The sequence below is a fragment of the Gymnogyps californianus genome, chromosome 2 (genome assembly GCF_018139145.2).
Source record: "Gymnogyps californianus isolate 813 chromosome 2, ASM1813914v2, whole genome shotgun sequence".
Lineage (NCBI taxonomy): Eukaryota > Metazoa > Chordata > Aves > Accipitriformes > Cathartidae > Gymnogyps > Gymnogyps californianus.
Window position 1 is genome coordinate 162,660,244 of NC_059472.1, and position 26,303 is coordinate 162,686,546.

General features: G+C 48.9%; 1 protein-coding gene across 2 annotated transcripts in view; it reads left to right on the forward strand.

The window, feature by feature from the left end:
• The window catches only part of LOC127013622 (mitogen-activated protein kinase kinase kinase 3-like), an 83,940-nt gene extending 58,267 nt beyond the window's left edge, over positions 1-25,673 (forward strand). For both annotated transcript variants that reach the window (XM_050892576.1, XM_050892577.1), the window contains 11 exons: positions 46-157; positions 7,810-7,943; positions 10,717-10,790; positions 12,827-12,894; positions 14,842-14,934; positions 15,949-16,143; positions 17,027-17,175; positions 17,781-17,912; positions 20,563-20,692; positions 21,305-21,482; positions 22,762-25,673. In XM_050892576.1, the coding sequence (XP_050748533.1) occupies positions 46-157; positions 7,810-7,943; positions 10,717-10,790; positions 12,827-12,894; positions 14,842-14,934; positions 15,949-16,143; positions 17,027-17,175; positions 17,781-17,912; positions 20,563-20,692; positions 21,305-21,482; positions 22,762-22,990 (1,494 nt within the window). In that variant the 3' untranslated portion in view covers positions 22,991-25,673. The remainder of the gene's footprint in view (positions 1-45; positions 158-7,809; positions 7,944-10,716; positions 10,791-12,826; positions 12,895-14,841; positions 14,935-15,948; positions 16,144-17,026; positions 17,176-17,780; positions 17,913-20,562; positions 20,693-21,304; positions 21,483-22,761) is intronic.
• Positions 25,674-26,303: the final 630 nt, after the last annotated feature.

Sequence of the window (26,303 nt, forward strand, 5' to 3'; positions counted from 1 at the left end):
AAGGGCTCTGGCCAAGTCTGATCATTCCCTTTGTCTGATTACCAGCTCCTCCAGCCGAACAACAGTAAACAGCATGAAATGAGGATCTCCAGATCCATGGGTGATATCATGGGATCCCTGTACAAAGACTCCGAGAGGACGCGGAAGTATTCAACAGGTCAGTGAAATGCGATGCTCTGTGGGGTGTTTTGTGCTATTACAAGCTGGCCACCATCCCCTTTCTCTTTTCTGTCACGACCCTGTAGCTGCTACAGTCTGGACGGCCACCCTGATGTCTCCCACCAGTAACTCAGTGCAGTTGCTGCTTACCCTCAGCCTGAGGAAGAGACTCTGCAAGCTGCACAGGTCAGACGAGGTTGTGCTGAGCAGAGAGTCATGTTGGGCATGAAAGCTAAGAAGAACAGGGGATCTGAGGTGTAATTTGAGGGGTGAAATGCAGTGATAAAAATCTCCAGTGAATTCAATGCTACTGAGCTTTATCAAAGTGAAGAGTGAGGATCTATAGAAAGCCAAGGCTTTTTGAGACCTTGACGTACTTATTTCTTTAACCATCTGTCGTCATTCTCTCAGCATCTCTCCTCCTTTCCCAGTTAGCAGAATAATGTAGCTGAATGGGCTTGGGTTCCTTAGCTCCTGAGCTGGGACCAGCTTCACCACGTAAGGACCAAATATTTGTCTCCATGCCACCAATCTGTTTTTGTTGGTGAAATGAAGTCTGTGGTAGCTGCTTTTGTGGTTTCTCAGGAGAGTGGATGTGCGCAGTGTTTCGCAGTGGTTGCATTGCAGATGAAGGGGAGCATCCCTTTCCTTCGGAGATGCTGGGAGTAGATACCTGCAGCCTCTGAAGCCAGGCTGGCAAATGCCTACAGCCCTGCAGGGACTAGAGTTTGTTCGTAGCCTTGTGTGGTCTTTTCTTTGGTTTTCTGTGCTTGAGTTTATGCTTTTCTTGCTTTCTAAAATACTCTGAGCTTTTTGAAATGACAGGTACTCTTGATAAGCTGTCTGTAGGACCTTTTGTGTGGAGCACCTTGTAGGATTTTGTAGAGAGCAGGGTGCCTTGTGCAGAACTGGTAAAGCAGCCCATAGGACTGTATAGCAGGGATGTAATTATTCGTATTACAACCTATAGGCAGGATTAATGATTTTGTCATACAGTGAATGTTCTCTGCCATGTCTGTGGGTGCTGGTTACAGGCTAATTTCTACAGATCCCTATTGTTTTCGTACAATTATTCGACAACTGTAGAAATTACAGCATCAGAGGCCTTGAATAAAGTGGGGCCCTCCTATACAAATATACATGAAGATATACTTCATCCTCCAAAGATCCTCTGTACTTATATGGCAGTAAACACTTCCAAACTCTTTTCTCTGTGCAACAAAAGAGTATTTTTCTCCAAGGATTTGCCCTTTCTCTGTCTCATAGCCTGTGCTGCCTTGATAACATATCCTGTGGTTTGCTGCATCTCAGACAATGATATATCGGAAATGTTCTTCTAGGGTAGGTCCAGTATAGCCCCTTGTGCAGCTATGCCCAGCTCTTACTGAAGCCAGGGGTGGGTGGTACACGTACAAGAGCTCTCTTTGGGCCTGGTGTTTGGATGTACTAGGGTTGGTTTTTTTCTATTGTGGTTTTTTTTTTCTAGCTCACATGGCTCTTGAGAGTTTGCCCAGAGTCTGGCAGAGTCACTAGATGAGCCTGAGTGAAATGCACATACAAATACATGGGAAGGCACAGAGCCTTAGCAGAAACTGTGCTTGAGCAAAACATCTCTGCTGCTCTTTTTTTGGCACTTGTTAAGCTGTTAATGTAAGCCAGTGAAGAGCTGTGGCACCAGGAGCTGTCACTGATGTGTGAACCGAGCATGATGGGCAGAATTGATTCCATGTGTAGCTGTACTAGTGAGAAGATTAGTTCTTGCAAAGTTAGACTTTTCTACTAACTTTTATGCCTTGCTTTGGCCTTTCATTACTGTTTTGGAGCTGCTGTAATGCCAAGAGAGTCCATGACCAGGTCCGCACCACTGACTGTGAGATGTCACTGCCTTGAAGAGCATCCTATAGATAAGATAAGGCAGATAAAGGAAGAGATATCAGCTCTGCAAGGGTGAGAGCCTGAGGTACAGATGGATTTTGAGGGAATGCCTGAATAGCAGAGTGGAGGAATGGGCGTAACATGCTGGTTTAATCTAGGTAATGGAGGAGAAGGACTGGGCAGCACCAGATGTAGGATACAGAGTGTGGTAACGTTGGGATCTTCAGGAGGGTCTGCATGCCGATTGCTAATGCACCAAAACCAGTGTCCTCGGTGCTGTTACATAGTTAGGTAGCAAAGGTAACCAGCCCATGCTACAGTCATCCATCTGGTTTTTTTCCATGCAGACTGTCAGTCTTGCTCTTAGTTTGAAAAGAGGTGGCAACAAACCCTCTGCGTGGTAACAGCACACCAGACCTCTCTTTGGAGTTATCTGGAGTCTGCATGAAGCTACTGCATCTCTGCTTAGGAGGTGTTCGCAATCCAGCAGATTCATTTTTTTGACCTCCTGAGTCAGAACTGGGTAATCTAGCAGCTGGGCAGAAATTCCAGCGAGCTGAAAGGGAGAGCAGTGTTTCAAATGGGGCATAAAACTGAACGTCAGGCGATAGACAGAGAGAGATGATCCTGCGTTGTGGTTCCCTGAACCGAGGATTTCACTGAACTTGGTGGATAGTCAAAAGGCAGCCTAAGAGGCTGGGATTTCTGTGGGAGAAACTGTTCTTCACTTGCAGTTGCAAGGTATTTCACAGTGTTTGCTTCTGCTGTCATCAGAGTGGTTGCTATCAAGAGAGGATCTTAACTCAGTTCAGCTTTTCTCTTGAAACCACATTTAAAAGGAGATTTAAAGTGACTTTGTTAAAAAAGGTGGTTCAGGGTCATGTTCTCAGTGTTTCTGAGATGTCTCATGTTTTTCTACTGACTTTGCCATGTTAGCAGCAGTGAAAAATAATAAAACTGCATGTTGTTGGCACATGCACACTGGAAGCGGGGGTAGATGTTCTGGGGAAGATTTGGCTATTTTTGCTTCTGCTGGACAGAAAAAATCTTCACTCCATATCCCTGAAAAACTTTACGCAAAGTCAATATTTCCTTTTTTTTTCCCCTAAACTTTTTCAGTGGAAATCCCCCCCTCCCCCCTTTCTTTTTTTGGGGGGTGGGGGGGTGGGTGGGGGAAGTGGAAAATATTCCAGTCTCTTGGTGACCAGCATCTGCAAATGTTCAGCTGAGTGCCAGGAAACTTTCGCTAAAATCTCTTTGGGTTCTAGATTTTCAGATAACTGAAAGTTGTTTTTATTTACTTTGAGGAAATACATGTTTAAGAACATTATCCACAAATTATTCAAGAGCTCCATTCCAGAATCACCATTTCAGTGGAAACATTTGCCAAAAGCTTTTTTTTTAATTTTTTTTTCCCCCACGGTGGCAAACCAGGCTGCTGAGCCATGGCATCATGTGCCTGCCAGCCCTCTCCAGACCAGGAGCAAATGCTGGCTGGGTCCAGGCTGTTGAATAGGGACTGGCCATGGGAACAGCAGGACTTTCGCCTCGGAGAATTGCCACCGCAGTGATGGTGCCCAGGTTTTCATGGGTGCCTGGACACGTGTGCAGCAGCATCTAACCCCTGCTAGCATGCGGGGAAGGTTTGAATGCAGATCTCTGGAGAGGGATGGTACAAAGACTTTGCTGGTACACAGGGTGGCCAGGTGACTGAGAGACAAAGGCCTGGAGATGGTATCTGTGCCATTAAATTCACAGGGCCAGGACATGAGCACTGGCTGGCTGTTAATGAGATTGCTTAATCATTAGCACATTCCCTGGCCAACCCTGTACCAATGACTGCCATCCCAGCAGTGCCCAGGTACAAATCGGGGTAGCATGGGCTAGGGACCTGTTGCAGGAGTTGGGATGGATGAGACCCCCTCTGTTTTGAGAAGAGGAGGAGAATTTGGCTGTGTGCATCATGCCAGCTGCTTTAGGGCTAAAAAATGGGCTCTGTCCTGCTTATTAGTATAGAAGTACCCTAAAGTTTGCCTTAAATCAAGATGTAGGAAGCCATCCTCAGAGGATCAGCATGGAGAGGAGGGAGACTTGTAGGGGTCCCACTGAAAAAGAAGAAATCAAGGGAGATTTGGTCCATCTGCTCACACCTCCCCTTGACAGTCACAAAGTGAGAAATTTCCTGCAGGTTTATCTCTTCTTCTTGTGCCGCTGCATCCTGAGCCCTGTGTTTCTGCCAGGGCTCAGAGGAACGGCACATCTTGATGTCATGTCCCTCGTTTGGCTCTGCGGCGACGTCATCCTAGGGCTGGGCTCTCCATGGCTGCAGCTGTGAGCGTAGGCGGCTGCCAACAAACCCTCCCCAGCTCTGACTTTTAAGGTGCTTCTCTTCTCCATCGGGACCCCTGCTTGATGCTGAGCAGTGATGGATGAAGTTTTGGGAAGGCCCTGCCAGGGCAGGGAAAGGGTGAAGCCAGGGAACACGGAGGCGGAGGGAAGCCAAGCCTGGCACAGGGGAGCTGGCTGTACGTGCAGCACCACGAACTCTGCACATACTGCATGAAAGACACTTCTTAAATAAAAATAACAGAAGGGAACATGAAAGACCCCAGTAGATGCCAGCAGTGACTGTAAGTCTCCGTGCTGGTCTGGTTCACCCTGCTCGGGACATGCTGTGCTCTAGTCTCAAATACATGGCTTTACATTAGTGTGTGTAACATGGAGCAGGAATCCCTTCCCAAAGCACCTTGCTCCAAAGAGTAACTGAGGTCAGATGCTCGACCAGTGCCAATCTGCGGAGTTTCTCTGAGTTCAGGAATCCTGAATAGAGCTGCTGAGATCTGGCCAGCATTTGGCTTAAAGAAGTGCCTCGCGGCCTGCCCCATCCCCGCTGGGTCTGAGGACTGGAGCTGACGTGTAATCCTGTAGACCCGAGGAGGACAGTCCCTTGGGGGTCTCCTCTCTCTGCCTGGTGCCACTGCTGTTGAGTATTAGGTCAAGCGTGAAGAGCATCCGTGATATGTCAGACAGGCACATCTGGGCTTGTCTGTCTGTTTCTTCCTCTTCCTCTGGGTGGAAGGAATTATCTAATATATCCAGTATGCCTTGTGTTGCCCCCACTATGAATTAAGCCTGCCATTGAGTACCACAGTTGCGCTCTCTCCATGGCCCCTATTTTCCATTCCCCTGCCACCAGCAGCACTGAGATTGCCTGAGGTTTTGTTCATGGGGCAGGATAGGGCTGGAGGGAGAAATCAACCTTGGGCTCCGGGGCTCTGCTCCCACCACCTCCCCATGTTCCTCCTGGGTGGATGGGCATGCATGGATGCGAAGCAGCAGCAACCAGTGCTCCTGGAGGTGTGAAGCTGCATAAATTACTTTGAGCAGCTCTTCTACCCAAACAGCCTGGCTGAAAGGGATCTTGTTCAATCCAGCAGTTTCCAGGCGTGCAAAAGCCTAAGCATTTTGTTTAACTTCCTTGCCTGCTGGGAAATGGCTAGTGTCTTATTCCCTTTTACAGTATTTGGCAGGAAATGTGACTCTGGAAGGTCAAACACAACTGACCTGATGACTGGGAGTAGTTGTTACAGGCAAAGGCTTAATGTGAGATCATGCAAAGTCTTTACGCTTGTGATAAATCTCATTTAACTCCCTGGGTTCAAACTCAAACAGGGCATGTACAGCTCTCTGTAAAATCTGAGTCAAAAGACTTTCTGGGCAATGAGTGGGTTGTTGCAGCAAGAGATCCCAGCACTGCATGAGCAGACCCACATCTCATCGTAGCAGTAACAGAAATGCTCAACAGAGCTAAGATACAGCAGTTACACCGTGCCAAATCCTCTAGCAGCTTTTTTGAGCAAGAGCCACCCAAATGTCCTTATGCTGCATTCTAGATTGACATCTGCTAAGCAAACGAGGGGGTGATAATGCAGTGATTTATCCAGGGTGCCTGAACTGTTAAATGGTTAAACGTTTGTTTATTTATCTTCAAAGAGAGAATGCCGTACTTCCCAACTGGTTTTGTTTTCAGGGCTGGTGGAAAGCCAGTTCATTATGAGCGCCGCAGCACTCGAGAGATTCTCTCCCCTTGATCTTGGCATTACTTCAGTTGGACTTTTTTCGCTGTGTTCTTATCCTGCAGGAAATCTGTGAAGGAGAAAATAGGAAGAAGAAAAAAAGTAACTCAAAGCGATATGACTTTTATTTTTACAATCCGAGCAAGGAGTGTGGAGGAAGACATACCATGGGACAGAGATATCTATGTATTTGGTATAAATCCAGCAAGCCTGATTTAGTGATCTTTAATGCTGGTGTGACACTGTTAACGTTAGAAGCTCCTGATGCATATCAGCTTAAGTGAAAGGTGGGGATTCGGATTTTTAGTGTTGATCACGCTGATGGATTTATGCCAGAGATCAATCTGGCACAGTAACTGTGATGCAGAATAGCAGCAGAAGAGGCAGAAGTGTTGTGCTGATTGATCAGTGTTGACTTTTCACGATGGGACAGGCCCCTTCCCGGTATCCTTTTCTTGCAATATTGTGCTTAGCCTGGGCACGTTGTTACCAAATGGTAGTAATGAACCAAAGAGTTGGCAAGAGTGCCACAAAAATGGATACGAAGTGTAAGGAAATGCATCTCTGTGTGCTTTCTAACTCTTCAAGGATGTTTGCTTTTTAGAAGTCTGCTTAAAAACAAGTTGTTGTGTTGTGTGAAGGCTCGCATTGCACAATGCCGACCGGTTAAAGCTCCAGCACGGAGCAGCACGGACCTCCGTCAGCAGTTCCTTGCCATGAAGTGATGATAGCCCAGGGATGGAGGGGAGGGACTGCAGAAAGACAAGCCCGTGCATCTGGGCCAAGTGAGGGCAACGATCCCTAAAGCCTGAAAAGGCACAAGGAATCAGTTAGGGTGGATTTGGGGGAATAAGGGGGAGGAACGGGACGTCTGCGTAAGGAAGCTGTGGAGTTCTCTCCCAGGTGCAAAATAGAAACCCCCTTCTGCTAAACGAGCCCTGTGGGGGAGCCTGTGAAAGCCTTGCTGTCCGTGCTGAGGTGCGCACAATGCACTGCAAAGCCCCAGGGCTTTCCAGGTGGCTCTGCCTGGTGTGGAGGCTCTGCCAGCTGCAGGCGTGGAGCCTCTGGGGCTACAGACGGGGGAGACAACCCTCCCTTGGCAGGAGAGCTGATCCCGTAGGTTGTTCCCCTCCCTGCGGTTCTTGGATTTGAGGGCTGGTTTTCCTTCCTCTTTGCTTTTGTATAGGGAAGGGGGAGAGAAGAGAGGTATTTGAGCGCAAATTGTTTTCCATATAAGAAGTGTTTAAGTGATGTTGCACCGAGTTCACCCGGGCTGTTTCCCAGACTGCTGAACAAGGCGGTGATGTGATCCAGGGAGGAAATGCCCAGAGGTCAAAGAGGGGAGGTGGGCTTGGAGTTTGTGTTTTGCTTTGAGATTGACTGATTGTATGACAAGAAAACTCTGGAGCCCTTTTCTTTCTGGCATCGACAGACCACCTGGATACAGTGCACAGCTCTTAGGATCCACAGGGTAGGTTGAAGGCCAAGTCTGCTAGATGTTGTGTGGCCCCACAGTAACAAACCGTCCCTGTTGCAAAAGCTTTGTAGGATGCGCATCGCGTCTCTAGCTCCTCCGTTCCCTTCCACACAAGTTCAAACCCAGCAGCATCTCCAGGTCTGTGATCACTGGAACAGCGTCTCTGGAAGGACTTGGATGTGGCAAGTCCTCTCCTTGACCTGTGCCTTTCCCGTGTCCTAGGCTCTCTGCACACTGGCCGGAGCTCTCCACCCCCGGGGAGCGTTCCTGAAGAGCAGCAGCAGATCGCTCGGCAAGGATCCTATACCAGCATCAACAGTGAGGGCGAGTTCATCCCTGAGACCATGGATCAGAATGTAAGTGGGCCAGGGCATGTGGGTTAAACCGGGACAGCATTAGGCACAAGGGAAGCTGCACTGTGAGTGCTGTTCCCACTATTAAATCCCCAGCAGGCCCTGTGCATGGGGCTCAGGCCAGCTTTTTCCAGGAATGGGTGCCCTCGGGCTTGACATGCTCAAGAAACAGCGGGCCTGATTTTCAGGAACCGTAAAAGCCAGCTGCAGTGGTGATGGCAACATGCTCAGGCACCTCAGGTAGCTCTGGAGGAGCGTAGATCTGGGACACACGTGCACGCCAGCTGCCGGGCCCTCGTGGCCACAGCCTTCCCGGATCCCAGGGACCACGAGGGAGCGTGCCAAGCAACCGATTGCCTGTGATTGCAACAGTCTGGGGATGTCAGCATCTCTCGCTGCTTCCCGTGTGCTGTTTCTGCCTGAACTCTGGTTACAGTTCTTGGCTCTGCCCACAGCCTCTCTCTGTGGTTTTGCCTCCCTGTCTCTCCCCCATATATATATGGTTGTTTTTCCCCTCTCTTAATAAGGAGTTTGTATATTCCAGTCCCTCAGTAATAAAAGAGCAGCTAGTTCTTCAGCACAGTGATGAGCAGTACCTCTTCCTCCAGTCAATTTGGTACCCACGATGGGGGAAACTCTGCAGTGTCGAGGGACCAGAGGGGGAGCAGCTTACACCTCCCTCTCCATTTGCATCTCTGTTCAAGCTGTAGCTCCGAAGAGCTTAGTATAGGTCCTGTGAAGTCAGCTGGGCTGTCTGGGTGCACAGTTCATTCTTGCAAAGCTCTTGGAAGGGCAGGACTAGGATCCACAATTTGCAGGAGGGCTGGCTGTGCAGGAGGGACATGGACGGACATCCAGAAGGCACTAAGCTCACTCCAGCAGGCTGCTGTGACAGCCCCCAAGGATCTTGCCTGGGGGGATGTGCATTTCTAACACTCAAATAGCACCCACTAGCTTCGCTTTTGTGTGCAGGCTGTGCCGGTGTTTCCATGGCAAAGTTGTGTTTTCAACGGTTTATTATACAGCCATTAATAAAATAAGAAGTCACTCCGGGTGAGTCTTGGCAGCGTCAGAGTGCAGATGTATCTTGTGCTCCTTGCAGCCAAAAGTTGGCTTTCTATTGTTTTCACATGCCTTCCAAACACGTTTGGTAAGATTAAGACAAAGTGTGTGTGCGTGCAGGGGGAGGGTCCCCATGAACCCCCCGTGGGTGTAAATCAGCGCAGCTCCACTGGCTGTTAATGGAGCTCCGTTAGCACTAGCTGAGCCCTGAGCCTGCTCCTGATGAAGGTTCCCAGATGCTCTCCTCGCTTTCCCCCAGCATCACGCTGTGGGTGGCCTGCTGCCCTTCTCTGGCAAATTAAATGCGGGGAAAAAGGGGATTTGGGGATGGTTGGGTTTTTTTTTTTTCCCCTCTTCTCGTTGAGCAGCCACGCTTTTCCCCATATGGGCTTTGCCCTCAGAATGTCCTTGTGCTGCAGCTTCCATATGTGCCTCGTGGAAAACCACTTACAAGCTGGTGCTTGCTGCCTTTTGGGGGATGCCCCTGTGCAAGCCTGTGATGTAACTGTGGTCTTTGCCTTGGGACCAGCTTGGCAGATGAACAGAGGCTGAGTATGGAGCCTGCTTGGATTCCCAATTTTATGCTTTTGAGAAATGAGTCTGCTTCAGCATTATTCTGACTGCTGGGAGAGACCTGGCATGGCTGGCAGAGGTGGGGAGCGGGGTCTAGCAGAGGTCTGCTCCTCTTTGGCTAGTGCATTTTGAAGGATGAGGCTTTAGGGTAAAAACTGGGAAGCAGAGAAAAATTGCACTTTCCAATTGGGACTGTCCTGCCAAAACAATGCGAGCTGTTATGACAACCGGTTGAGGAGGTCTAACGCAGGAACAGCGCCTGGAAAGGGAGGCTGTTGCTGTACACAGGGAAGGAGGAGTGATGTGGGTCCAGGAGCCAGCGAAGGGTGACTCCACGTGGTGATTAACCCTCGTTCCTCAGCTTTCCTGGGAACGAGCTGGGCTTGGGGCTGGCTGCGGAGTAGGGGTTAGCGAGTGTCCACAGTGGGTCTGCAGCCGGGAGGAAGCATCGTACCGACCGCAGCACAGCGTGGCCCTGAGCAAGCTCTGCTCCACGTAGAAGTGCACATAGCTCCTAGGTTTGCCACTCAATACAAAACCTCTATTGTTACTAATCAGCTATAAATAACCCCGTCCAGTACAATGTCTCATCCAGGAAGCAACACAAATGCAGCTTTTGACTCACTGAGCTAGTGAGAGCCAAGCCAGTTCCTCCAGCCAAAAGCCCTGATGATACTTCGCTTATCACCGGAGAGGAAGGCTGATCTTGTGTGCCAGGGCAGCTTGGGGAAGTCAGGAGTCCAGGGCTGCGATCCTGGCTGTGGCACACAATATCCACTCGGCCTTGGGCACATCATTTGCGTCCTGATTATTTTTTTCACAAATACTTGGAGCACTTTGAATCTCATTGGCTTCTCAGCATGGTTTGAACATCAGGGTGCTAATTATCTTTGCCTCGGTTTCCCTACTAGCAAATAGCAGTTGGAAAGAACAATAATGCAAAGAGGGCATCATAAATAGATTTCCACTGGGAAGAAAACTTTTGTTAGATTGGATCTCATCTCTACTGGGGCTGGCATCAGCTGGTGTAAATCAGCCAGCTTCAGTGGAGCCTTGTTGACCCTGCAGAGGTCTGCTAGGACTGGCACTTGAAGAGCTACAGTGCGTGGTTTTATTGTTTTCCCTTTTCTTTCACTGTCAGATGCTTGAAGCTTTCATCAGCCCCGATGAGTCGCTGTCTGGGAGCTGCCAGTCACTGGACAGATCTGTGGACAGGTGAGTCACGCGTGTCACCATGTTCACAAGCTGAAATGCAGCCTCCACTCCATAGCAGGAGGGGAGTGGGGTCAGCGGCATCCCCTGAGGTTCCTGTTGGGGTGAGGATGCACCTGAGAAAAACAAATTTATTCTGAATGCTAAAAACCAGATCCTAGCACAGACAGCTGTGCGATAGTATGATTTGAATTGCAGTAATCTGAGTTGGACAAAGTAGCTGGGGATCTGCGGAGAGCCTGGCTTTGTGTGCCCAGGTTTTCTGCTTCGGTCAGATCCCTCTCCTACCCCTCTGGCTTTCTGCAGTCACTGGGTCAATAGTCCATTAGCCTCTACATGCCTCTTCCTCGTCAGGCATGCTGTCTGCTCTCCGTTGACCACTTGTAAATTCGGCAGCCCCTGTGCACTGCCAGCAGCCACAGATGTGTCAGTCAAGGTGCTGAGGATACCAGACGAGCAACAACTAAGTTTAGCTTCTCAGCAGGAAGCAACTAGGACACGTTGTACTAACACAGGCTGCCTTTCAATAGTTGGTGCGGCTGGTTGGTCCAAGCTCACACGTGCACAGCAACTGTATGTTTGCTGCTGTGCACGGTAGGCTGTGTATAAGACACAGTGTCCTTTTGGGAAGCAGTATATATTTTTTTCCATCTACATCAAAGATTTTCTTTTTTTCCCCCTGTTGCTTTTGCCATACAGCATCAAGGCTGTGTTCCAACAGGTCTGCGTTGTATTGATTTGATTTTGTAGCGTGCTTTGGGTTTGCAGCTCTGTGCGCTTTGGATCTGTCTCAGCATCAAGGTCCATTTCCTTTTTGTGGCTTTTAATAATTTCCTGTGATGTATTTGCTCATTGTTACGGCTGTATGGAAGCTGGATTCCTTGTGTTCCCAGCCTCTATGCCTCAGCTTTGCTTTTGCATAGACTTTGCTAGGAAGAACGACAGAAGGAGCACGGCCTGGTTGTAACACTTTACTGTGAACTGAGAGAAGACTGTTAGGCATGTTTGCGAGAGGGTAGTATGGCTTGATTTGACATACAAAGAAGCAGGCAGCTGTGTTCAGTCATGGGGTCTAGGAACTGGAAAAGGCATGAGGACGGCTATATTCTTCAAAGGCAGAAAGAGGAGTAAGTGTGACTATTCCTGCAAAGACGTAGCTGAGCCTTTGCAGCCAATTGCTTGAGATGGCATTAGCCTCAAGAGAGCAGAGCTAGTCACCAGGCATGGTGACCAGTCTGATGCTAAAAAATAACATGACAAATTCCTCTTCGCCGTAGCAAACCTGCCATAATCAGCTCTGACGTGAGTAGATTTCAGAGCACTTTACAAAGCAGATTTCTACTACTATGCCCATTTAGCTAAAAGGGAGAGTGGAAAAGCAACTTGTCCAGATCACCCTGTTGGCCCTTACAGAGGCTGGGTTGAAATTAGGATTGCTGAGATCCCCTTGCAGTGCTTTATCATCCTCTCAATGTAGTTTAAAGACCTTGAGCCTTGAGGTACCAATCCTGCACTCTCCCTCCTGGTCTCCTGGGAGGGTGCGTGTGCCCAGTGGTGGTATGGACCCTCGTGCGTGAGGAAGGTGGGGGATGATGTTGCAGAGAAGAGGAGACCCGCATGCATCAAGCGTGACTGCAGGACTCCAGTGTGTACATCTGCAGCAACTAAGCAATGTTCATAGAAAGCAGAGTTGCACGGTTGAACACTTGACGTTGAGGGAAGAGAAATCTGCAGCCCTCCTTCTGTGCCATCTTGTGCATAAGTGTTATGGTCTTCGGCTGCTTTGTTTCAGCCTGGTGACTGTGTTTTTTGCAGCATCCCTTTTGTTTGCTACAGGAACAAGCTGTGATCCAGCAAAAAAACAATCTTCATCCTTGTGCAGGTTGAGGATGGGAGCTCAGTTGGGTAGACTGGACTGATCGGTGCATCTTGTGGTATAGCCTGTCCTTTCTGTGTGTAATCACTTCCTAATTCATTCCATAGCCTTTCTGATATAATGAAGTGTATCCTTTTTTTTTTTTTTTTTCATCCCTTTGCAGCCCTCCCTTTTCCCAAACCCCTGTTCCTGGAAGGAAGACTCATCCCAAAGACAGCCTTGATTGCATGGGTAAGCACTCTTGGAGGTTTGTATTTGCTTAAAAGTATAAAAAGCATGTAGTAAAGAGACCGGATAAAGGCTATTAGAGAGATGGCACTGCGTGAAGAGTAATTAAAAACAATCAAGCAAACCAGCTCCATTGCTTAGGTTACACTTCAAAAATGACCCTGCAATGATCAAACATGAATGTTCTCTTAAAATCAAAAGACCAAGAGCATCAAACACGAGCAGGGCTGCTCTTGTCATCATTAACACTTCTTGGCTCTGCAGCAATAGTGGTAGCACTGAAGAGCCTTTGGGCCTGGTTCGGCAATCAATTTACAGCAACAACAGTCCAAACGGGGTAGCAAGGGCCCTGAAGTAAATGGATGCAAGCAAGTAAAGCTGTTGAAAGATCAGAGATGAGTTCTGTGTTGGAAGAAGTTGCTGAGGGGACCTTGCTCTTATATTTGGAGACAACTGCGAGGTGCTGACAAGCTGGAAACAGCCTTGTGGGATCACCTTTTGTCTCTGTTAGTACCTGTGAGTTGCACTTTCCGGATTCCGACTTCCTACATAGCAAAACCCGAGTCCCAGACTCTCTAGGGAATTATACCTCTTCCACTTGTATTAATAATAATCTGCGATATTGCAACTGCTGTTAGAGAAAGTGTATTGGTAACTTGCAAGGATCATAGATTACCGCTTAATCACTTATAAACATCCAGCTGGTTAAATCATGGAAACTGTAATATTGTAATGACTTTCACTATTAAAAATGAGCAAATGGCAGTCAGCCTGTGGCATGATAACTCATTTCTGGCCTGAGGCAGGATTTCTAGATTGAACTGTAGAGATGAAGCTGCAGTCAGTCCACGTCGCTGAAGAATTTAATACATCCCTAGTGGTAGGGGAGGCATTTTGCTTTGAGACACCACTCGGCATCGTCGCTCACACGTGGCTTGCCGAGAGCCTTTTGACCTGTCCTTGTTGCTTTTCTTGCTGACCATATTTCAGCCATTATGCGCTCCTCTTGCGCGCTGCTGTAATGGGGAAATCATGCTGAAGTGCAGCAGAGGCCAGGAATGGTCTCCAAGGAGCGGCTGCTGGCCCCAGGCTAAGACAAACAAACAATCAGAACAGACTGTGTCATTAGAGTTGGATGGAGGAAAAACAGGAGGTGAAAGATGGGGGGGGAATGACAGATATTTTAATCTCAAATTATTCAGTGCTACCAGCAATGGCTTCCTGTGCTGCATTTTTTTATTAAAAAAATACGTCCTTATCTCGCGTGTCCATCCATCTCTCTCATAATCTCATGTCTAATCTAAACTCTGATGGTCTTTAATCCCTTCTGTATATCCTAAGTCTATCTTTCTAGCATTTAATCAAAGTAAATATAAAAGTTTGGAGCTCTAGGGGTATAAATTGGTCTCTGGCTTTCAGAAGTCAGGAGTCGCATCTGAGAAGAAAGAGGGGAGAGATTGTCCAGTGTTAGCCAAGTGCTGGATGTTTGCATTTCCCTGGAAATAGCTGATATCAGAGCAGCGGTTTTGGAGTAGATGGATCTGGGCCTGACCCTGCCTGGCAGTTCTGTTTCCATGCTAATTTTTGCATTTTCCATGTGCAAATAAGATGTTTAGTGCTGTCTTGGAAACCAGGCACTGTCTATGTTAATCCCCTGCCTTGTATTTGAACAGTGTGGGCCAGGGTCCATAAAGTTAGCAGTTAAACCTCTTTGCTTTAAGGGGACCAAGACCAGTGTGTCTAGCCCTTATTTTCCACTAAGGGGTGTGTGACTGTGGACAGATTTCAGAGTGAGCCTTGGGGAATGTATGGTCGTGTAAATGAACAGCTTGTCACCTTGTTCTTGCCTGTAATTCAGCGTGAAGACCAGAACGTTTTCCCATAAGAAACGCTCTGGGCATTTGATACTGACCTGATCTCAGAAACACATGTCGTCTTCCCTCCTGTCAGATTTCGACATTCCGTTCTGCGAGAGGTTTGGGAAAGGTGGGACCTTCCCGAGGCAGTACCACCTCTCCCAAAGTCGCAAGGACTACAGTGACGGTAAGAAAATGATGGAGGGTCAGGGAGGGAGGTGCTCGGTCCTGGATCTCGATTGCTTGTGACAGTGCCTAGGACTGGAGAGACTTGGGAAGGAGAGGTTTCTAATAAAGGGAGAACCACCAAGTAATTTGGGATTCGCTTGTGTATTCTGAAGAGCATCCTCTGTGAGACCTTGCGGGTCTGCTCTTGGGAAGTGCTGAGCGTCTACAGCATGTATGAAAGTCAGTGCTCAGCTCCTCCTCTGCTTACACTTATTTTAACTTTGCCACATGGATGACTGGCATTTCTCATCCCTGGCAATATCAACCTTTCTGTTCCCCTAAATTGCTTGCTTTTGAGGATGCTGGTTTGTGACCTTTACAGCAGGTTTCTCACAGAGCTGTAGGAAATCCCCTGGCAATTTCAGGGTAGCAGTATCTGTTCACATCTCTGTTTTAAGCTGGTGAGCTCTGAGCTTTGGGGACCACTCCATCACCTTCTTGCTGCTCCTTCTTTCACTGTATGAGACTGCAAGTGGTGGGAGGCAAAACTGAATAAGAATCAAATTCCCTTGGAAAAAAAATAGTGAGGACATGCAGACAGCATATTGAGCCTTCCAGAATGAACTTCATCTCTCACTGACATCACCCTTGTGAAAGCAGTTATCAGGAGATCTGGCACTGCTTGTGTGGTCATTTGTATTGTGGACTTAGGGGATGGCAGGGATAATTTGCAGTGTAAATCCCTGCCTATTCAGAGTTTAATTGTGATTAACAACCAACAAAAACCCTAATGTAATTAAACTGTTGCATACCTCTCTGGAAGCATCTGCATTATATGTAATGCCTGCTGTTAACAACTCTTAAATTGAATTAAAAATGTTCACAGGGCTTTGCTTCAGTTTCATTAAACTTGTCTTGTTTAATTTGAAGAGGTGCATCACTGGATCTGGGCAGTGATGTGAGAAGGTGGTGATAGGTAGATCCAAGCTGGTGTGTGCGTTCTTGCCGTAACTCTCCCCCTTCTCTCCTACAGGCCGGAGGACTTTCCCCAGGAGTTACTTCCCACAGGAGAACCTATTTCAGCTTGTCCCTTCTAGCCGAACCAAGAGCTTTAACGGGGACAGCAAGCTCAGCACCTTGCAGTATGATGAGTACAGGCCCAAATGGTGGAACAATTGTGAAAAAGGTCTGCAGGTCTTCAGCACCTCCCCTACAAAAGCTAGGAACTGTAAGTGAATCAAAGCCGCTAGTGTCTGAGGTCTCAGGACCTCCGGGTCTCAAGACAAAATTGAGTTACCATGACCTGCTGAGTTACTGGGCGTCAGCTAAGCTAACCATGTGTGAATGCACTTTGATTCCACCCCCAACACGAGGCACACTGCGCTGGCTTATGTCTCAATGAGGAAGATTTAATACAACACACTGTATCTTACCTTGGCCTTGAGCTGAGAGCATGTGTGGGGTCAGCTGGTGTTCATCACTTGCTGAGTTGCAGAAAATTGCTTGTGTGTTGGACTGTCAGTGTGCTCATGCAGCAGAAGCTTCCAGGAGACTTGGGATGTGGGAGCAAATGTGTCCAAAGGCTCCGTTCCTTGGCTTACACTGCTATCTCCCCAGCACCCAAAGATGGTGTTGCAGGCTGCTCTGGTATTGCAAGACTGCCCATGCTGTAGAAATTGGTGCATTCTGGGCCTGTTCAGCGATGGATAACAAGCTAGGAATGACCAGTGAGATAAAAATCTTTACTGGTCCCTGCCTGGGTTGCTGCTTAGCCATGCTGTATCCTGCTAACCACTCCTACAGCAGAGGAGAGAAAGTCCAACATTGGCTAAGAAAGCAGTTTTTGGAGGAAGGACTCTTAAAGAAATGTGACTTTTCTGGGACTTGTTTCTGCTTTATACTAATGCAGACTGGGAGACATCCCCCCCACAAACCAGTAGCACTAGTGCAATTAAAACTGGTTTGTCGTGGTGCCCCTGGGAGAGGGTGGCTCACTGCCTGCCCTGGTGAGCTCATTGCAAGCCTGATCTGCACTCTGTAGGGTCAGATGGACCCTGATGCTGAAGTCTCCCTGCTGTGCTTTTCTCTCAACCCTCACCTTCCTCGTGTAGCCCTGCAGGCACCTGTGAACTGGAGGCTGGGGAAGCTGCTCGGAAGAGGAGCTTTTGGGGAAGTTTATCTCTGCTATGATGCTGACACTGGCCGGGAGCTGTCAGTGAAGCAGGTGCCTTTTGACCCTGACAGTCAAGAGACAAGTAAAGTGAGTACGAGAGCAGGACTGCGTTCTGCAGCATGTTGGGGAATTGTGGGCTGGAAGCTGAGGGCAGAGGTGGCAGAGGGGTCCGTGTCCCTGATGGAAGGCGGCGTGTAGAGACAGTACGTGTTGTTTGCCCTCTTTGGAGTGGTCCCAAATGGCTTGTGGCACCAGTCAGCATGCTCTGGTGACTTCTCTACCTCCTAGTTCCTTGGTCACGTTGGCCTGCTCTGTCTCAGGTATCATCTCTTGCAGCTCTGTCTGCTCTTCCTTAGTTTTGGCCTTCTTGCTCCCTTCACCCCTTCCCACTCTGGGCGCTGCATTAACTTTGCTGGTGTCTTCAGTCACATCTTTCAAGAAAAACTTCTTAAGCACAAGTAATAATAATAAGTAAACCTGTCTCAAAGCCAAGCCCTTGTGTAGCCCATCTGTCTTTCTCCTTACCTTTTTCTTAGGGCAGTGCTCCTCATTTCTGAGCCTTATGTGGCTGATGTCCTCGTGGCCAGCTTCACAGGTGCTATGAAAAGAGTGTTCATCATCGAGCAATATTTGGATAATATTCCCAAAGTAACCATTCCCTTTCATCACGAAGCATGTCTGTTTTGTTGCAGGAGGTGAATGCCTTAGAATGTGAGATTCAGCTGTTGAAGACCCTCCGTCACGACAGGATAGTCCAGTACTATGGGTGCTTGCGGGATCCTGAGGAGAAGAAACTGTCTATCTTTGTTGAATACATGCCAGGGGTAAGTGCTGTTCCCGCTAAAGATCGTCCTGAGCGACAGAGAACAGATTTAGACTGCCCTGGAGTTTGGTGAAATTTGCATCTGGAGTTAAACTGTTCAGCTGAGCTGCTCTATGAGCCAAACCAAAACAGACTTGGGAAAGCTGAGGTTGTGAGATGTCATGGTGAAGCCCCTCAACACGCACTGGGTGAAATCAAAAGCCTTGAAGGCAGGTTTTAGGTTTGACTCCTGGAGCAGGGTGTGTTCACAGTCTGGAATCTGAACGTGGTGAATGTGGGACATGATCCAGATCTGGCTCCAAACACTGTGGCCTGAGCCCGTCCTTAAGTATTTATTGCAAATCCCTGCAGGAAAAGCTAATAGTACAACTGTCCACCTACAGCTGTCACCAATTATTTATGGCTTTCAGCACGTGTGTATTAAAAACAGTGTTACTCACTTGTAAGTCTTCTCCTGTTCAGGACAGAACATTTTATTGGTAGCATTATCTTCTCGTGCAGTCACTCAGTTTGTGACTTTGATACAGGATGAAATAGCCCTAGGGAAAAAGAAGGTCAGAAAGCTTTGAGAGAGTCTAAGCAGGGGCTGGAGAATGTATGCAGATTAGTTGAACATCTCTTTCTCTGTTGCGAGCATGTGAATTACATCAGCCATCTAGACAAAGTCATCGATTGGTATAAACCAGCATAAGGCTATTTACGTTGCTGGAGGATCTGTTCTCCTAAGTCCCGCCTGTCCAGCTGGATTCATTCCCCAGAGTGTGGGAGAATAAACCCTTGTTTATACAGAGATTTGTAAGGTCAGAAGGGACCACTAAGTCATCTGGTCGCAAATAATTTTGGTCATGAGTAAATGTGCTAGAAGCTCTCCTAACGCATCTTGCACGTGAGTAATCAGGTGGACTTCCACGCGTTTGAGTCCCTTCCAAGCCCTGTCCTCCCTCTCTCCCTGTGGGCAGGCATCTCGCTTTCAGGCCTTATCACGAGGCATGTACCCAGAGGAGTAAAGCCCGGGAGTTTCAGCAGTCCCCTTGCCGCTTATTCTGCAGCATGCTGATGTTTGTTAGCAGCCAGGAAACCAACATTTGATGCTGGGGCAGTGTCCAGCAGGGCTGGAAGTTGAATGTTTGGGGTTTTTTTAATGATAAACCAGAGCTCTGACCAAATACAGATTGACTTTCATGCTGCAACAACGGCTCATTTCACAAGAATAGCTCAGGGCTTTGGTTTCTAAGGCCAGTGGAAGTTAATGAATTCCCAAACCTTGCAGGACAGCAGCTCTGCAATGCTGGGTCTGATTTAACACAGCCAGCTTGGCAAAATCTTCACGGGGCCAAGCTTGGGTGCACCATTAGCCTGGCATTCTTATGATTGCCCCCATTAAATATCTGACTCTGTATTTTCTGTCCTGCCCTGCCCATAAACTATGTTTTTGAATTTATGCTTGGAAAACAGAATGGTCTATTTGACCACAGGCCTTGAAGACCCTGTTTCCCCTTCTTGTTTGATGTCCCCCCACCAGGGTGAGGGAGGCCAGGGTAAGAAAGCTTGTTCGGTTGTGGGTGAGGGAACATACCCTGCATACAAGTTTTACGAGGGAGTAATTTCGGAGCATTTCAGGTTACTTCAGCAGCACTGTGAAAGGGAAAGGAGAGGCCCATCCACAGGATCACCACCAGCCTCAAAAGAAGGCCAAAACAGTAGCTGGGCAGAGGAACAGCAGAGGTGGGTGGATGTGGAAAAGCTGATACAGTTTGAGTGGCTGACTTGGAGCGGAGCAGCCCCCTGTTCCCAGAACAGAAGGACTATGGCAATCTTGGATCAACCCCAGAGCTGCAGGACAGGCAGAAACAGGATGAGTTTCCCCTCCTGCTTTTCAGCTAACCTGAATACTGGAGGTAGAGTTGGGTGTGACCTCTCTGATTGAACCCCAAATTTGCCTCTGGTTCATCCCTGCTAAAACCCAACTCTGGCATAGTGAGGGACATGCATTTCCAAGGGGACAGAAAATATAGCTAAAACCAAGGGGTCACCCTCTTGCAGATGACAGATGTCTGCACCCCTGCTTCCTTTCCTCTTTGATCAGTAAAATCAAACCAGTAAGAGCCTGCATGCCTGGGTCAGAAATTCAAGTACTTGCAAATTGTCTACCCTGGGTCTTCTTGTTGAAGCAGTCCCATGTGGGGCTGGTCATGTCCCTCATGAGTCTGTCTGCCTCATGGCAGTGGGTACTCCTTGCTGTGAGAAGTTGTGAGGGGAGGCTTCATAGAAGACTGACTCATCAGCTTGGCCCTGAAAAACTAGTTGAGTTGATCCTCTCATTTGAATTGTAACTCTTCATCAGTTTGGTCCTTCTCCATGAGCTGTTGGTGACGTCCAGCCACTAGAGGGGGAAAAAGATCTGTAGTGTTGGCAGAAGGTAGCACTGATACGCACCAGAGACCGTACCTTTTTCTCCACTGGGATCTGGGACGTTGAGGACAAGTCTTTGCTCCATTCAGCCCGTAGTGGATTTTTATCTTGCTGTTTCTACAGCAGAGTGGGGTTTCTTTGAGCTGGAAGATAGAGTGGTCAGGAAAGTTTAAAAAGTCACTGTGACATGATGGTTCTGCTGGTCCTTACGGTTGGTGTGTGTTGTTTCTTTGCAACAGGGCTCAATAAAGGACCAGCTAAAAGCTTACGGTGCTCTGACCGAGAACGTCACACGGAAGTACACCAGGCAGATCCTGCAGGGAGTCTTCTATTTACACAGCAATATGATTGTCCACAGGGACATTAAAGGTGAGTAGATAATACAGAGAGGTTTCTTGTTTGCTTGGATTTGTTCAACCCAACCTCCCCCCGCCCCAATATAAATTCTTGTGCAAAACATTGTGCTGGGATCTGGTATTTAAAGTATTTTTGCCCCTCACCTTCACTGACTTGAACCATGAGAATCTTGAATAAGCAGCTGAAACCAAAATCTTGTGCTGTCTTCCTGCTTGGGAAGCCCAGATTAAGTACTCTTGAGAGGTATTACTGTTAACGGCCCTTACACATCTAAAAACCTGGTGTAACATGCCCAAGAATTGAGAGGCCCTGGCATTCAGAGAGATGTGAGGCTCTGTTCTGCTGTCTGTGTGTGGGGAGGATGATCTGCCGTCTCCCATTCACTGCTCACTTTTGGGAAACCTGCTGAGTGAGGAGATGCCGGTGGGAGTCAACCCTCTCGGAGAGCAGCTGCCTTAGGAGAGAGGAATTTTACGTAATGCTAAGGCCAGCCCCACCAAGGCCCTTTGGGCTCCCTCATGTCCGGCTCTTTGCCTGTGCCCTTCCTGCTGTCCTCACTGTAGCCGCTTCAATTCAGGTTGCTGCTTCATCTCTTGGGGTTTTTGTTTTTGCTTTTCACCCCAGGTGCCAATATTTTGAGAGATTCTGCTGGAAATGTGAAACTTGGAGATTTTGGGGCCAGCAAACGCATCCAGACCATCTGCATGTCTGGGACTGGAATTAAATCTGTCACGGGAACACCATACTGGATGAGCCCAGAGGTTATCAGTGGAGAGGGCTACGGAAGGAAAGCTGATGTGTGGTAAGGAATACAGTAGAAACCCCACCGCTGCCGCTTAAATCAAACAGTCCCTTTGGGAAGTTGTAATGGGAGCAACAGGTATAGCTAGTCATTGGAAGACGGAGTAGTGCAAAGGATGGCAATAGGAGCTGAATGTTAGGATTAACTATGCAGATATCCAGAGGGAGCATGTTGTAGCTGAAGGTCCCAAAACAGGAGCACTCAGAATCACATCTTGCTTTTGGAAGCTCTTATCACGTGTAAGGGTCATGTGCAGCTTGACCCCGTAGCTGCTCTTGAAATCTGGAAAGCAGGTTGATAACAAAGTTTGCTAAAAGAGCTGTTGAGTTTTGGTGGCCCTGATTTTAGGTTAGCTAAACCCAGCTCGGAGGCTCAGGGGGATCTTGTGTGGCCTCTCAAAATCTGCTGCTGGATGTTTCCGTGTGGCTCAGGCACGAAGACAACCAAAATCATTGGCTGCTTGTGAATGTTTTGATCTGTGGAGGATGTCAGCTGGGGCCTGAAAGAGTCGGGATAACGCTACTAATCCTCCCAATAAATGAAGAGGAAGCGCTGTCTTCACAGTGTGCTTTCTGTTGGGTGCCCAAGCAAGTAGGGTCAACAAAAACTGGTCCCTCCAACAGAGCCCTGCTTGGGGGGGAAACCTAGGGAGTCCTTAGCAGGCAGCCAGGTACCCCGCACCACCGGCTCTGGCTGATGGGAGGGAAATGTGGTTCAATTTTTTAGGAGCAACTATGAATGGAGGTGGCAGACAGGGTCCCTGCTGAGATGAGGACTCCTCAGCAAGCACAGGGAAACCTCTGCTCATCTGACACGCTCCTCCTCAGATGCATGTTGGAGATGAAATTGGATGTAGGCAAACATGTTTCATTCTGGCTCAACTTCCTGGGGAACTACATGCTATTGCTGAAACTGTGGTGTCTAAACTCATGCCTGGGTTTCCCTTCAGGGTATGCTCTGATGAGGTCTCTCACACGCTTTTATGAAACTTCTTATCTGCCAGTTAACATAGGCAGAAAAGCCACCAGCTTTAGGGCAAGGCTTGCGAGTTCACTGCCACTAGTGGGAGTGGAGAGCCCGTGCCAAGGACCTGTGTGAACAGTGAGCTTCAGGGGGCCACACGTACCAGAGACGTGCGCCCATCTCTCATGCGGGTTTGCTCCCCGCACAGTCCGTTCAGGCAGGCGCAATCCCAGAGCCGATTGAGACTTCAAATGCACAGCCGCCACCCCAGTCCCTTATCCGCTGTCTCACCCCTGTGTGCTTGGCGTTGTTGCAGGAGCGTGGCCTGCACCGTGGTGGAGATGTTAACAGAGAAGCCGCCGTGGGCAGAGTTTGAAGCCATGGCGGCTATTTTTAAAATCGCCACCCAGCCGACCAACCCCCAGCTCCCCGACGGCGTCTCGAACTCCTGCCGCAACTTCCTCAAGCAGATCTTCGTGGAGGAGAAGCGGAGGCCGACGGCCGAGGACCTGCTGAGACACCCCTTCGTCAACTGCGGGCTCTGAGCCCCTGGCAGCGGGGATGGGGAAACGCCGGCGGGAGGGGGGCGGCCGCCAGACCCGCGGCCTTTTGTGCTCTGCGGTTCAGGCCTCCGCCCTGGGCTGTCCTGGCAGCGGACCCCGCAGGTCCCTTCCTGCTCGTTGCTGGCTCGGCACCCGCCGCGTCGTTGGATTTCCAAGCTGCGCTCGGGACTGTTGGCGCCGGGAATTCAGAGCGAGGGATTTCCCGGACTGTGCGGGTGCTGGCCTCGGACCAAGTAACCTCCTTGCCACCAGCGATACCGGGGTCGTCCCCCCTCGCTGTGTTACTTACTCTTGGGGAAAGTGTAGCAAATGGGATCTGTGTCCCCCCCCCAAGCACGGCAGCGATGCTGGCAGCATCCCCGGGACCAGCGGAGGAATAATGCTCAGTGGCGATCACCACCTTTCGCAGGGGAACAGACAGGGGCTTCAGCCAAGCCGGAGGAGATGATCCTCAGACCGCAGAGTCGGGGGGGACCTGGGTGTCCCCATTCACAAGGGGACCGAACCCTTCTGGAGGTTGTGGGACCAGCCAGCATCTCCAGCGGGGCGGCGTTTAATACTGTTCTGTGCCTTAAGCGGTTACAATCAAGGAGTGATGCTCGACTTGGCACAACGCACGGAGTCGGGTGCGATGATGCAGCAGCCGTGTTGACTTTGCCTTTGTGCGTGTGTGTGTGTGTGCGTGTGCAGGCGTGTGTGTGCAAGTCTTGGAAGAAGAGGTCTTCTCGGGGTGCAGGAGGTCTCTGCGGGGTACGCCCATGGACGGATGCCTGGGACCTCTGCCACGGGCTGTGCAGAGGGATGTTTAAATGCTGTCGATGCCTGTGGTGGGCAGGGCTGAGGACCAGCCGGTTTGCGCTGGGAACCATCAGGGTTCAGGCGGGAGCTGGAGGGGATCTTGGCGAGGGCAGCTCCCTGCTCATAGCTGTAGCCCCGCTAACCCGTGCCCATGCCGCTACGCTGGGGCTGGAGGGATGCCAACGCGTTTTGGAAGCAGAGCTGCAGGAGGAGCCCAGTGGGTCTCTGTAAAACCCGAGCGGGTGCCTAAAATCAGGCAGAGAGGACTGGCGCCTGTGGATCTGAGCTGCCAAGGGCTGGGTGCCTTCTCTTGCATGCCTCGTGGGACCAGCCCTGGGTGCAGGGAAGGGATTTGTCACCTCCACGGTGGTGCCTGAGGGAGCAGCTGCAGGACCATGAGGCCTCAGACCGGGAGAGCAGAGCTGCATCAGTTGAGGGCAGCTGGAAGCAGATTTCTTCCCGCAGTATATTTGAAGTTGCAGGAGAAAATGGGCCATTTGAAAGCAGAGTCAGGCTACAGCCTCTTTGACCAGCACTACTCTGCTGGAAAACCTGGGCAGGGAGCATGCACAGAGTCCCTGGAAGCTAATTAATTAATCAGATCTTGGTTATTTTGGACAAATTAATTGCACCATCCCACTTCCCCCTTCCCTGCTGCATTAGCTATTTCCACCCGGCTCAGCAAAGGGTTAAATAAGCAGTTACCAGGAGGTTGCCATTTTCAGGCCAGTGTGTCAAACACACGTTTATTTTAATATTGTTTTTCACTGAAAATGAAAAGCGTTGCTTGGGCTGAAGAGGAAATTGAGAAATTGGTTGTTCATGTGACTTCACACATCCTTGAATTCTTCCGCGTGGAAGAGATCAAGACTTTGCACCACGGGTGTGGCAGTGGGAGCGTTTCCTTGTCCACAGCTCTGAAAAAAGAAGCAAAACTTAGAGTTATATCAGTATTAAAAAAAACAAAACAAAAACAAAACCCCACTGGTAGTGTTAGGGCAAATTAAAAGAAATAGCTAAAAGGATTCCCTATAAATTTGCCTGCAAAGCTGCAGAGGATGGTTATTACCCAGGCTGGGCTCCGGTGAAGGCGGCGGGCTGCGGCAGGGCAGCACCAGGGGTTTGTGCCAGTCGACCACGGCGGTGACGGGCAGCTCTCCTCGGGGAGGGGGGTTAAAGTCGTCTCCTTTCTCCGAGGGGGAATGAAGAATTTTATTCTGTGAATAGGACCAACTCCATCAGTCTGTTCAGTAATATGGGATGGATGGAAAAAAATACAAGAAAAAAAACCAATCAGTGTTGGCTGGGAAGGGTTTTTGTCAGAAGAGGGTAACAAAGTGTGTTTTCACAAAAGCTAAAAAAAAACCCCACCCATTTTTAAGCTGTTTTCTCCTCTTTCATTAAATCTGTTTGGTTTTGATTTTCTCAGCCCTTCGGTGGTGGGTGGGTGTTTTCCTTCTTTCCAAAGGCTTGAGAGCAAAACGAGGTTCCCAGGGGGAACCTGGCTACCTGGGAACCTCTGGCTGCCCCAGAGCGCTCCCAGGGCCCTCAGACCCCCCAAATCCTCCCGTGGATGGATGCGGCTGGTGTGTGTGTGTGTGTGTGTGCGCACACGTGTGTGCACGTGTGTGTGTGCACGTGTGTGTGTGCGACTCACTCCTCAGGTGCCTTTGCCTTTTTATTTTTTAAAACCCTTGCAGTGTTCTGATGTACAGAATGAAACTAGGAAAAGAGAATGTAATATTATGCCATGTAAAGTTGTTTTTTGTTTTTTTTTTCTTTTAAAATTTTATTTTATTTTGCCTGTAGCGGGCCCGGTGGCTTTCCCTGTGCGCCGCATTGTCATGTATCTGTCGAGAAATGATTTTCTCTGGGGGGGAGGCTGGAGGGGGACATCGCCTGTCCCCTGCACACCAGTATGGTCCCTTCCCAGTAGGACAGTTCCCAGCAGGTAGCGGCTGTGTGCGGGTGGGGAGCGAGGAGCGGTGTCGGGGGCACAAGGGGCCGCCTGGCATGACAGTCCCTGGGTGGCAGCGGGGCCGGGGGGGGTGACAAGGCAGGGGTGGAGCTGATGGTTCGTGGGGTTTACTCGAAATAATGAATCTGTGCAGTTCTCAGACCCTATGGCTCTGCGTGTCCCTTTGTCCTGGCGTCCCGTTTGGTTCAAATGCTCCAAACGCACAGGTTTTTATTGTTTTTAAATTTATTTAATTTTAATATCTTTTAATTTAATTTATTTTTATTTTAAATTTTCCTTTATTTTCCTTTATTTTCCTTTATTTTCCTTGTTTATATTCCTGTTTAAATTTATTTTTCTTTATCAATTTAGTTTATTTTAAAATTCCTTTTTTGTTTTAATATTTATTTATTTATTAATCAGTTTGGGGTTTGGTTGGTTGGTTGGTTGGGTTTTTTTAAGTCTTTATTTTAATTTTTTATTGCCCCCCTCCATGCATGGAGCGAAAGCTTGGGTTCAGCCTTGGGGGCGGGGCCATGC